This window comes from Pelodiscus sinensis, chromosome 2 (assembly GCF_052426305.1).
Source record: "Pelodiscus sinensis isolate ZL-2025 chromosome 2, ASM5242630v1, whole genome shotgun sequence".
Lineage (NCBI taxonomy): Eukaryota > Metazoa > Chordata > Testudines > Trionychidae > Pelodiscus > Pelodiscus sinensis.
This window is the reverse complement of record NC_143053.1, coordinates 103,157,860-103,170,117: the sequence shown is the minus strand read 5'-3', so window position 1 is coordinate 103,170,117 and position 12,258 is coordinate 103,157,860. Positions and strand designations below refer to the sequence as shown.

The 12,258-nt window shown below is 40.4% G+C and overlaps 1 protein-coding gene across 3 annotated transcripts in view; it reads left to right on the top strand.

Annotated features, from left to right (window-relative positions):
• Window positions 1-12,258, top strand: part of CARMIL1 (capping protein regulator and myosin 1 linker 1) — a 244,054-nt gene that overhangs the window by 209,459 nt on the left and 22,337 nt on the right. For all 3 annotated transcript variants that reach the window (XM_075921131.2, XM_075921132.2, XM_075921130.2), the window contains exons 30-33: window positions 1,928-1,994; window positions 3,289-3,485; window positions 8,340-8,446; window positions 10,011-10,440. In XM_075921131.2, the coding sequence (XP_075777246.2) occupies window positions 1,928-1,994; window positions 3,289-3,485; window positions 8,340-8,446; window positions 10,011-10,440 (801 nt within the window). The remainder of the gene's footprint in view (window positions 1-1,927; window positions 1,995-3,288; window positions 3,486-8,339; window positions 8,447-10,010; window positions 10,441-12,258) is intronic.

The following is a 12,258-nucleotide window of genomic DNA, read 5'->3' as shown; positions in this document are numbered from 1 at the left end:
CTTGTTCTTTCCTGATGCTCTGTATTATGGTCCATTTACAGAAGCACTTTTCAATTGGAAGTGCAGCTATACTCTGAAAAGTGTCAGAAATAAAACAGCACTCTGAGGCTTCAGAATGTATTGTTACTCCGTGACTTAAATGTTAAATGTGCTCAGATGACAAGGGAGAAGGTGTTGGTGACGGCTTCTTCCTGGATGCTCACAGACCTGTATTATTTATTGACATGTGTCAAATATGACTGACATCTGCAATGGAAACTCCCTGCCACATAAAGGCACTTTGGCTTCAGACAGTACTTTATAATAATAATAATAATAATAATAATTGGGAAAGCATCTCTATTTGCTCAAAAGTTACAATCAGACTACTAGAAGGTCTAGCCTCTCGTTTTGAAATCAAGTGGAAGCAGGTAACCTGCTTAATGCTAGTATGAAAATCTTCCATACTTTTGACCAGGTCTGAATGGTGACAGCCATTCAGAAGGGAATACTAAAACAGATAACTGAAATATGCGTGTGCACATATTTTGCATGTGCACATCTATAAATAAAATAAGGACAAGTCAAATGCTTGTGCTTGTATTTATCACTGAACTTCCTGTAAATAAAAAAGCTAAAAAACTCTCAAATTAAATCACCCTTGTTGCAAACTCATTTAGAAGTTGGAGTGCCTAGGTACACCCTCTCTGGCTCATGCATCATCACCAGTGAAGGGTTCTGAGGCTAGAACTTAATTAACATTTCTGTTGATTAAGTGAGCCATAGTAAAATGGAGCTTGCTGACTCATGCTCAGCTGTGTAGATACTGTACTGTTAACAGGAGAAGAAAGTAGATGAAAATGTGTGTGCGCCATTCAAGCCAGCAGATGTGACTCTGAATACTCAATGGAAACACATTTGTGTGAATAAGAGTTGTCATTTTTTAGAGTGACTTCTCAGAAGATAAGCACACTTCCTAGTTTAATGTCTTTATCCACATTAAATTCCATGAGTGGCTCAAAATTGCTGATACTGTACATGCCTTATCCATTGCAAAAAGCCTTTTGTGCCGTATGAACTTGAGGATACTTCCTGGAGCAATATATATGTGGCTTTCTTCCAGTAATTAAAATGAAGTGTTAAGTCTGTAGTTTGTTTCCTTAACACAACATTTTCTTTAATCCAGGATAATCTTTAATCTAATAATGTATGCCTTTTGTCCTCTAATCATCAATATCTTCAATATGTCATCTAACAATGTATACCTTCAATAAATACATTGTTTTGAATTTATATTCTGGGAATATAGCCTATACTTGTGGAAGCCATGACATTGCCAGAGAGAGAACTGATAAAAGCAGGTTTCCATCATTTTAAAGAAGGCCTGGAGTTGTATCTTCTAGTACTGCAATTCTTGGGGATTCTGTATCTGAGCAGGATTTGGTTTCCTGGCATACTGAAATCAACAGGAAAAAAATGTTGGTAACAGTGGATGTGCAGACTCTTCCTAACTCCTTGTGTCACCTACCTTGCAGCGGCAGAGTGTACATTTTGCAGTCTCGCTGTCACAGGAGTGAGAGAGCAGGTCTGTGATAGCTGTAGAGGGTTCCTTGTGCTACTGCAAGGCAGGCGACACCTGATCCCAGCAGGTGTGGAGAAGGCTGTGGTCCTGGCTCAGTGGAGCAGAGGTGCCTGGCAAGAACCACAAGGAGGTTTGAGTCCTTGGCCATGGGGGAAGGCTGCTGCCTCATTGCTATAAAATCAGTTCATATCAATGAAACGTTAATTGGGGGTGGAGTTAAGCATTTAGGAAGAAAAACAATTGTTGTTCCCTGTATTTAGAAGGCAAACATGCCATGTGAACGGATTTGTTGGCTTTAAAGGTAAGAATTTCTTTGAACAATTTTTTACCCAAATAAGCGCCTCTTTGTTTTATTTGTATTCATAGATGACTCCTAAATCTAAAAGGAAAAGCATCCACAGTAGAATGCTCCGGCCTGTATCTAGGGCTTTTGGTAAGTGGGTTTGTTTACTTTTAAAAAAATAATTTATTAAAATCATTTCGTTACATTCAGAAGGTGGGGAAAGTGATTCTGTATTTGAAAATGCAGAATACTCTCACTTCGGAACTGCAATGTGTGTGGTCCAGCAAACTTACTTTGTTTTTTGAAGTGTCTATGGTAAGACACTTCAGAAGTAAACATTTTATTAGCTACTAGCACATTTACCTGGCATTACTTGGTCCTTAACTCAGTTAATTTTTTTAAATGGAAGGAAAATGTACATACTTTATTTAAATTATTATATTTTTCAAAAATGCAATGTTATTTTAATGAATCGAATATTTATTTTGGATTTCTTAAAAAAAAGGATTGAGACAATTTTTCTGTTTAATTTTTTTAGTAATTTTTTTTAAATGGGAATTCCATCACATCTTTTTTTTTCTTCATCCCTGTAAACTCTTGTCATTGACTATGTTTTAACAAAAAGGGCTTATAGTCCATGTGGTCCCTGACGAAGGGGAACAGCTAGTAATGTCCCCATATGAATCTGGGGATGGAGAGCTGAAGCCCCTCTGTGCTTCCTAAAGGGTGCCTGGGAGGCTTGGGGTAGTCCTGGATGGGGTGAAAAGTGGGGCATGCCTGTAGCCAGTCCCTTTCACCTGCCTGGTGATACTGTCTCTTTTCTGGATGATTTTATCAGAAGCAATCCCATTCCAGGCACATCCCATTTTCCTGGCATCACCAAACCCTTACGTTCCTTTAAGTTATGATAAGAGGGAGCTGTATACCAAATTTGGTGGTCTTAGCTCTTACTGTATAAGAGGAGTTCTTGAACAGACAGGCAAACTGAAATACAGTAAAACTCCAGTGGTCCGGCATCCAGTGGTCTAGCACTCCTGATGGTCCGGCTCCATCTGGAACCCGGAAGTGCTCCGGGCAGCTGGACAATTGGAGCTGCTCTGCCCCGGGCTTCTCCGATTCAGCCGCTGCTAAAACTGACCAGCAGCTGACTCGGGGATGCCTGGGGCAGAGCAAGCAACTGGGGTGCTGCCAGGTTGATCCCTCAGCGCTGAGGGGCGCATCCCCCCCACTCCACATCAGACCCCTCATAGCCCCCACTTCCAATAGTCCGGCATATCTCATAATCCGGCACCCCCTGGGTCCTAAAGGTGCCGGATTATCAGAAGTTTACTGTATATAGTAGAGCGTTCCTACCTATTAGCTACTGCCATAAAGCAAAGGATGCCGTTACTTTTTATTTAAAATACCATATTAAGTCCTAATCAAAAGTTTTGATTGTTCTTAGAAATGGAATTTGACCTGGATAAAGCACTGGAAGAAGTACCTATACATATAGAAGACCCACCGTTTTTTTCCAGCAGACCGGACAAACGAACTTCTGGATTCATCTCAGAGCTACCATCTGAGGAAGGGAAAAAACTGGAGCACTTTACAAAATTAAGGCCTAAAAGGAATAAGAAACAGCAGCCCAGCCAAACATCAGTGAGTGACCATTAAAAGATTGCTTAGGATCTAAATACATGGCTGTTCCTTGCAATAAAACTTAAGTTTGCCAACCTCAAAGTACTCAAAAAGCATGAGACAGGCCCCCCCCAGAATGATTGTTTTTAAAATCCTAAGACTTAAAAATATATTTTTGCTTTTTTGGGCCTTTAGACTGCATTCAGGTCACCTTTTCAAGCTTTTCTCTATAACTTGAGGGGGTACAATCTTTTGTTTTTTTAAGTGAAAGCTGAAATTCTCACATAATCACATTACTCCAGGGGAAAAAACCTGAATATTGTGAGACTTGGTGACATTGAAATCCTTTTTCTGCTCAAAACTTAAGCATATTAACACATTCTGGCAACTCTCAGTAGAGCCATAACGTGGCCCCTGAAGCCACTTGTTACCCTCTTCCTGAGATGGGGGTTGAGCCAATGGATCTCAATAACAATAGATCACTCGTCAGACCTGCCAGTGGGGGCGGGAGCAAAGTGGGTGGTTGCCCCCACAGCCTGGAGATTCAAAGGGGTGCGAAGCTTCCAGTCACCACTGCTACTACTACTGTGGAGCCCTGGGCCCCTTTGAATTGCTGCCAGGGTGCCGTTCCATGTGGGTCTGAGGGCTGGGGAGATGCTGTGGTCTGGGTAGCACTGACTGGTTGCCCTTAGCTTGCCCCTTCCACCTGAAGCTCCGCCCCTTTCAAGGGTATAGCGCTGCCCTACCCACTGTTCAGTATTCCACGATCCGCACCAAAAAATACAGCCTACTTCGCTGTTACAGAGAGCCCTCCTGGGGAACACAGTTAAACACACATGTGGGCATCTCTATGGTTCTTTTTACTCAGTAAGCAACAAGAGGCAGCTCAGCCCAATTTGGCCCCAGCTGCATCTAGGAGCAGCTTCATTGTTGCTCCAAATTGTACTGGCTGGTAACAGGCTCCTAGAGACCCTTCCACTGGTCTGGGATTACCTGAGCAGAATTCACCATGGCCAGATACTCCCTATGCTGGGAATGGACACACAGTATACTTTTATGCAACTCTGGCGTTCCCCTGTGCCAAAAGAAACCCATGGCAGCTGTTGAGGGTCTTTCTAAGCCAACTTGCCATCTCTTTTGCACTAACAGGGGGGACAGAGAGCGACCTGGCTCTTTGCCTGTAATATGCTGCAGCTTTGTTTTTCCAAATCTGTCATACTAAACTGAGTCATATTCTCCCACTTACTGAACTTTATTTAATGTGTCCTGTGACATCTTGGTAATAGAGGTCATCCGGTACTAAGACTATTCCTGCTGTTACAGAAGACAGCCCGGGCACTATATCCAGGCACAGTCAAGTTCTCTTATCTTCTCCTTCCATACAATCATATGTGTTCACAATTGGAGAACCCTTCTGTCTAGTGTGGGAGAAGGATGGTTTGGGAGTTTTTAATGCAGCATTACCAGGCACGGAAATATAAAACATAGCCTACATAGCATCTTCTAGACGAAAAGCTTTGATAGCCGTGTACGAAGAACAGAAAGTGTTATGCCTTGTGTCAATGCAGTATTTCTGACAGGGAAGCCAAATTTGAATGACAGGACATTTGTTTTTTTTCTGCTTGCACAGACTCAAGGCAACCTGCAAAAGAGGGGGAAGGAATGTTTTTTTTTGCCCTTGTTTGTTATTTTGTACAGTTTATTGGGGGAGGGGGAGAGAAACTCATCACACCTTTCAGATATTTTTTTTAAAGAAGAGTGTGTTTTTCAGTTTTCTGCTTGTTTATCCCAGTTACAGCAGAATTGCCAGGTCTGGTTTTACTAGATTAATCTGAAGTCTTGTTTGTGTATGAGGTCCCTTCCCCTTAATTGAAAGGGTGAGGGTGCTAAATTTTTAAGAAAAACCTATTTTCTTCTAAGTGTTTTCTACGGCATTCTAATCATAAGTTTTAATTAGGAACAAGCCAACATGGTTTAAGTAGACTGAGTCAACATGCATTTATCTCTCAGTTGTTCAGCATTCAGTCTGTTCTGAGGGTCCTGTCCCACTGATTTTTTTCAGTCATGCACAGAATTTAGTAGAGAGAGAACCTGAATTTCTTTTAAAAAAGAAATAATTGTTTGCTTTCTTAAATTTTCCTTTCAAGCCACTTCATTCAAAAAAGGATCACTTAAAATGAAACTCAGACCAATTTTACTGCAGAACGTATTTTACATATTGGATGCAATCTTTCTCAGCTTATAAGGAGTAAAGTGTAAAATATGCAGAAATCAATCTATAATTGCAGTATTGAACAATAACTGTCATTATAGTTACCTCTGTGTAAATGTTCTGTGCCTTGGTTATTTTGATGGTAGTCTTACCCCATGGTTTATACATTTGTAGTGACCCAATCAGTGTATTCAGGGGAATTTTAGTTAGCTCTTTTTTAGAATGTTACGTCCCTGCCTCCTTCGGGTACTGCTCTTGGCTTTGATACTTCAATATTTCTTCTTAGTCTCTGGAAAGTTTCAGTGCCAACATTAAATGGATTCTGAATTCAAGTCAATATCAATGTTTTTGGACTGATGAGATAAACATTTACATCAAGAGACAATATTGATGTTGACCAAAAGCAGATGTCGGTATATGTATTGTTGCATACAGTCTGATGCTTCCAATTAAACAAGTTCTTCTCAGAAAAAGAACAGTTCTTGGCAGTACCATCAGCTGTAAGGCAGCATGAGGAAGTTGCCTTAACTTAGATGGTCTCCCTAGGATGTCTAAATTGTATCAGGGAATTCTCCAACTGCCATATCTGAGAAATATGAAATGTGGCACACAGCCACCTTAATCCCTCTGCAACTGAGATCCAGGCTCAGTGCTGCGACTCTAAGGAGCCAGGACAGATTCTCCTCTGATGGGTATGAGCAGGGGAGCTAACAACCTTGCCAGGCCCAGGGGAGGGGAGGGATTCCATGCTTCCAGAAAACACGGGTCCTCAGGTGGAAGGAGCGGGGTTGGGATGGCTGGAACCACACCATCTCCCTACCTCACCCTCAGTGCTCTCTGGAGCATGCCCTGCCACACTCCTGCCTACCCAAGCAGCCCTAAGAGCTCCCTGGAGTGTGCCACATGACTCTCCAGCGTCCATTTAAATGGCCCCGCCCTGGGGCTGCTGGTGCAAAAGCAGCAGCAGCCCAGGAGCCCCTGGTCCTTTTGGAATGCTAGGCTCTGGGGTGACTGCCTCCTTTGTGCCTTTCTCCCTCCCCTATTGGCAGGCCTGTTTACGAGAGAACCATTACTGTTAATTGACCAAAAGTACTGATACACGCACATGAATATTTCTGGTTCCCAAGTTGCTGAGCCATGTGATGAGTTTATTGTTCATCTTTCTAGATTACAAAGACAGTGATACTCAGGTGGTTACAGGATCCTTGTAGAGTCACCTAAAGAGGGTTTATTCAGTGCCTAAATTGAGGGATTCTCTCCCTGCTATATATTGAGTTTTGGCAGCAGAAAGAATACAGAGGCTAGGCCAAGGACAGAATCCTTCATGCAATATTTAGTGCATGTCTTATTCCGAGTGCTATACAAACTGATCTGTACAGTAATCCCATGAGATGGTCACCCCAAGTTTGATCTTTTAGATTTCAACTCCCAATGAAAGTCAGTGCTGGGTGACTAAAGTTAGCCACCTAAATCATCAAACATAAATTGGGGCATTTGGACCTGAAGTGCCTTGTCCATGGCCACAGAGGCAGTCTGCTAGAGGCATAATTTTGTATTCAGACTGCTAGAATGCACATCTCTCTAATCCAGGTGAACAAAAGCTGACAAAGACTCTGTCTCTGCAGGCATTGACAGTACATACACAGGTCAGGATTTCCATTTTGAAAAACTTCTAACAAAAAAATTAAACTGCTCTTTTCACACAATTCAAAAGGTTTTGGCCTTGTTGAAGTTGTTATTAATGTTAGAAATTATAAATATGGGATACTAGTAGACACTAATTTACCTGTACATTTCTTTATTAAATCCACAGGGGAATTGATACCTGTCCAATTGCTCTAAACATGCCTAAAAAGCAGTTTAGTCCAATCAAATGCTAACAAAATCTGTATAAACTTTTGATCAAAATACTTATAAATGGGCTAAAGCCAAGAGTGCTTAGATCCATTTTGGTTGGCTCCAACATGACCAGGCAGGTATTAGTAAAGAATCCATTAAGAGTTTTGTTGTTTCATATCCTTCAACAAACAAGTGATGTCATTTCCAGATACTGACTTCAGATAAAAAAACAGTTCACTATTATTTCCAGTCTTAATCCAGGGGAGATTTTTCCCAAGGCCTTTCCTCCCTTCCTGTTTGCTACCAACAGTTTTTTCTATTGCACTTGGGTTCTCAAAGGTTTTAACTGGTGTGTGGATTGGGAAGAGCCATTCTGGCTTGTTTCAAGATAGATTCATCATAAAACCATCTGCAATCATCCCTGTTGGTCACAGGCCGCCTTTTTAGAAGCTTTCCTTCATTAGCTAAAAACCAAACATCCTCCCTTCTTCATTCCTTTGGACTAATGCCAATGCTAATTAAGCGCTCTCTTAACAACATATATATTTCTTTGACCTATGTTAAGATGACTCTAAATCTTTAATTTCATATGTATCCAACAGGGCTTATGGTTTACAGCATCTTTGAAAAGTGAGGATTCTTACTGCCATGTTGTGTTGCTTATGTTATGACTCATCCCTTATAACTGGCCTCAGGAAATAGTCAGGAAAAGGGTTGTCTGAATAGTATGTGGCAACAGGCATTCAGCTTTAATGATGTTGGAACCTATAACTAGCAGCATGACATGGAGACTGTAACATAGGAGAACATTTGTGTTTTATCAGGTGTGTGGGGCAACACCTCAAGAAGGAGAACAGAATGGCCTCATGGGTAGAGTGGACGAAGGTGTTGATGAATTTTTCACCAAGAAAGTAACAAAAATGGATTCAAAGTAAGTTCAACTCTAGTGAGTCAAAGTAAAGTTCATGCATTCTTACTGATGGTTTGTTAGGGTGAAATATTCATGGTTAACACATTGTATTTGACTTTTTTTTTTCTAATATTCAAGTCTTCAATTTGCATAGCTACTTTCAAAACCAGACTGTATCTTAGTAGCCTCGTATATCCGTGAATTTGAAATACTCTCACTTTAAAAAACGTACTTGGAAATAAAATGCTTTTAATATATGCTGTGAATGAGATTATCAATTGAAGTATATTAGTATAGTTCCACTAACTTCTTCAGACCCTTAAATGACATTGCTCAGGCTCTGGCTCTGTATCTATAATGTGTGTTTAGTTTCAGATTAATGTCCTCCCTAAATGACATGGGGAAGTGATATGTGATTTATGTTTATTGATAAATAACACTTGCTTTACAAAATCACAATGCTTCGTGTTTGTGTGGGACTTAATCCAAAAGGTCTGCCTGTTACACCTCACATAGCAAGAAATCCAGCCTACAGGGATGCAAACTAGATGGATATTTTATAGAACCAGTGGTGAAAAGTTCTCATTTCTTTAGTATGAACATACAAACCAAAGCTAGTTCAAGATTATCTAAAATGATTGGTTATTTGCTATATTTGACGTTGAGTAAATAAAGGTAAAATGTTAAGTAAATAGTATGTGTAAATTGGTAAATAGTTGGAGGAGAAAGGGAAGGGAGAGCTGAAATTAAATGTGAATGATAAGTAGCAAATGACAAGCAGATTTTGGTAATTCACGATTGCAAATACAAAATCATACATGACACCCAGTAAGTAGCTATGAAATCATATTGGCTAAAAAAAAGTTTTGAAAAACTGCTGTGTATTGAAGTTATACGTAACTTGTATAAAATCCCAGACCTTCAAACTTTTCTTGTTACCAGTGGTTTCATTTTATGAAGGGCAGCACCACATCAGTATTTTACAGTTTTGCAGGGCAAGCATTAGACAGTGTATATGTTGCCACCCGAAGTACCAATCTTCCTGAAAAGCTGTGAATTGGGTAGGATTGGGAGCATGGCTGATCAGAACTGCATTGGTTGTTGGTGCAGAGTTCTGGAATTCTAAAAAGGACAGTTCCCGAAAAGTTGTGTTTTGTCCGGTGCCTGGGTCACGATGCGGTAGATACAAGCTACTCCTGGGGATGAGGATACTCTGAAGGTGAGGATACCCTTAAAAGAGTAGAAACATTGAAATTATGCTTGAGGAATGCCTGAATTAGAAACACTCTGGTTCAACTTACAGTTCAAAGGTAGGAATAGTCAAGCCAAGGTATCCCATACTGCGGCATTACAAGTTATCCTAGCCCTACATTTCTTAGTGACTTTAATGGAGTTTGGCCAACAGCATCAGTCATATGAACCAATCTCTATTTTATAAGCATTGGATAATAATTGGGTAGAGTGTAACTTACTAATGATGCAAACGCTTAGCTATGCCTCAGAGAAATCATTTGAAATTATTAAAAACAGGTATTTTTTCAGGAAAACCTACAGAATATATGAAAATTTGTCTTTGTTTCATTAGGAAATCGTCACTGAAACGTTCAGACACCAATGAGTCCAGTGAAGTGGGTGATGAAAGAAAGAAAAAAGATTCTCGGAAAAGCGGGTTTCTCAACTTAATCAAATCTCGATCTAAATCTGAACGTCCTCAGACTGTTCTGGTGGCAGAAGAACCCTCGTCACCCAAAGGTGTTGTCAAAAGTCCGGCCGTGGACACTACTAAAAAGGAGCAAAAATCAGCTGAGCAGAATGGCAGCACAGAGCGAGCTGAGGAGCTAAAAACACCAGACTCTCTGGAAGAGATTCAGCCAGAGGATGCTGCAAGAGCCGAGAGGGGTGACAACAAAGGCAGCCCACAGGGAGGGCGTAGGTATGGAGTGCAAGTGATGGGAAGTGGACTCCTAGCCGAAATGAAAGCCAAGCAGGAAAGAAGAGCCGCTTCTTCACAGAAGGTGAGGGCAGCTTATTTCTGATTTGTGGTGACTCTAGTTGATAAAAAATAGGAAAGAACCGAACCCCATACAGGTACACAAGAGTAAGAGGCTCCCATTTAACGTATCAGCTATGTTACATTAGAAAGACAAGGTGGGTGAGGGGATAACTTTTATTGAACCAATTTCTGTTTGTGAGAAAAATAAGCTTACACTGAGCTCTTTGTTTCAAATGTTATTTGTGATGGGTTACTCTCTGGCATGTAAATGAAATCTATATGATAGCACTAAAAGTAAGAAAGATCAGTTAGTCCTTAATCCCTGCCTATTCAGGATTATTTCCTACTCTCAAAAGTGAGTTTACAAAGTTAGCCAGGTTTGTAAATGAATGGCCCTTCTCCTTCTGTTTTGTGGGGCGGGTTTATTAAGGAATGGCTTTCCACCAGTTGCACTGTACTATAAATAAATTACTCTGTGTTGAGGAATAATTCTCCCTTTCAGACGATATTTTCTAATACCAGTTTCAATTTTCTTTTGTTTAATTGCATCCTTTGACTCCTATTACGAGCCCTTTTGTTCCACATCTAATAATACCTGTTCTTTCTTGCTACCCTTAAACTACAAATAATCATAGAAACCAGAGATGGAAATTACATATTTGGTCACGTGTGTAAGCGGCACATTTCCCAATGTGCATTTTAGCTCTGTTTTCTAGTGAGCAAATAATAGAGCATTGTACAAAGAACCTGGTCTCGGTGCTGTGCAGGGAGCAGTGTCCTTGTAGCTTAATATGGAACCTTCCTTATAAGTATAGCCCCTATAAACCTAGTTTTGTCACTGATTGCAATCATTTTAAAACGGCTTTTCTTAGGATTTAAACTATAATAATGCATTCAACACTCCTCTTAGCCTGTCAGATTAGGACATTCTGAATTAATCTACAGGTATTCCTGTAGCAATAATAGCCAAGGGCTGTTAAAGGGACACTTACGTTAAAAATCTTGTTTATTTCTTTCAGCAAAAGAGAGTCCCTTTCCCATCTAGGGCCAGATCCTGACTCATAATACTGTGAATAGAGTTGCATTGCTTTTGGTGGAGTGAAGTGTTATAGAGTGTGAGTTGGAGTATCACATTCTGACCCTTCAGCTAACTAGAACAGTGGGTTATGAAGGGTTATTGTTCAATTCTGCAGTGTGCTTGCTGCAGGTCAAAGCAGAAGCCTTGCTTCAGTCTTTTTATAATCTAAAGATTAGAGAGGTAGAGTACCAATATGCTGTAGTTTTTTGAAAAATTGTTAGGTAACAGCACTTCCATGTCAGTGGGTTAGCACAGATGGCATTGGTTGAAAAATTGGACAGATAGAAAGTCATTGCCAGTGTTCCCTGGAAGCTGTTTACAGATGCAGCTGCTCAGGAGAAATGTAAACACTGCCCAGCTGATTAGAAGAGTGCCCAGAACTAGGATTTGTGTTTCTATTGGTGGTGCACATTCACACATGCCGTGGTGCCCATAAAATTTATTCTGCACATGGGTGGAAAAAAATTACCCATGGATGGAAAAGATTAGAGGGAACACAAGTTTTCATTTTGGACTAACATTTTAATTTACTTCTTTCAATGCTGCTTTTTTTACTCTTTGCATTTCTCTTTCAGCTTGGAAAAGAAAATAAACTGCTCATTTTCTGTTTTGTTTGTACTTCATTTCTAGTTTCCTTTCACTTGCCCCATGGTGTAAACACTGCAGGGAAATGTTGGTGTGACAGAGGGAATATTTACAATGGAATTTTCCCCAATTGAACCTTTTGTAAGAATTGTTCTTAGATGTTTGTAAAAGCTAGGT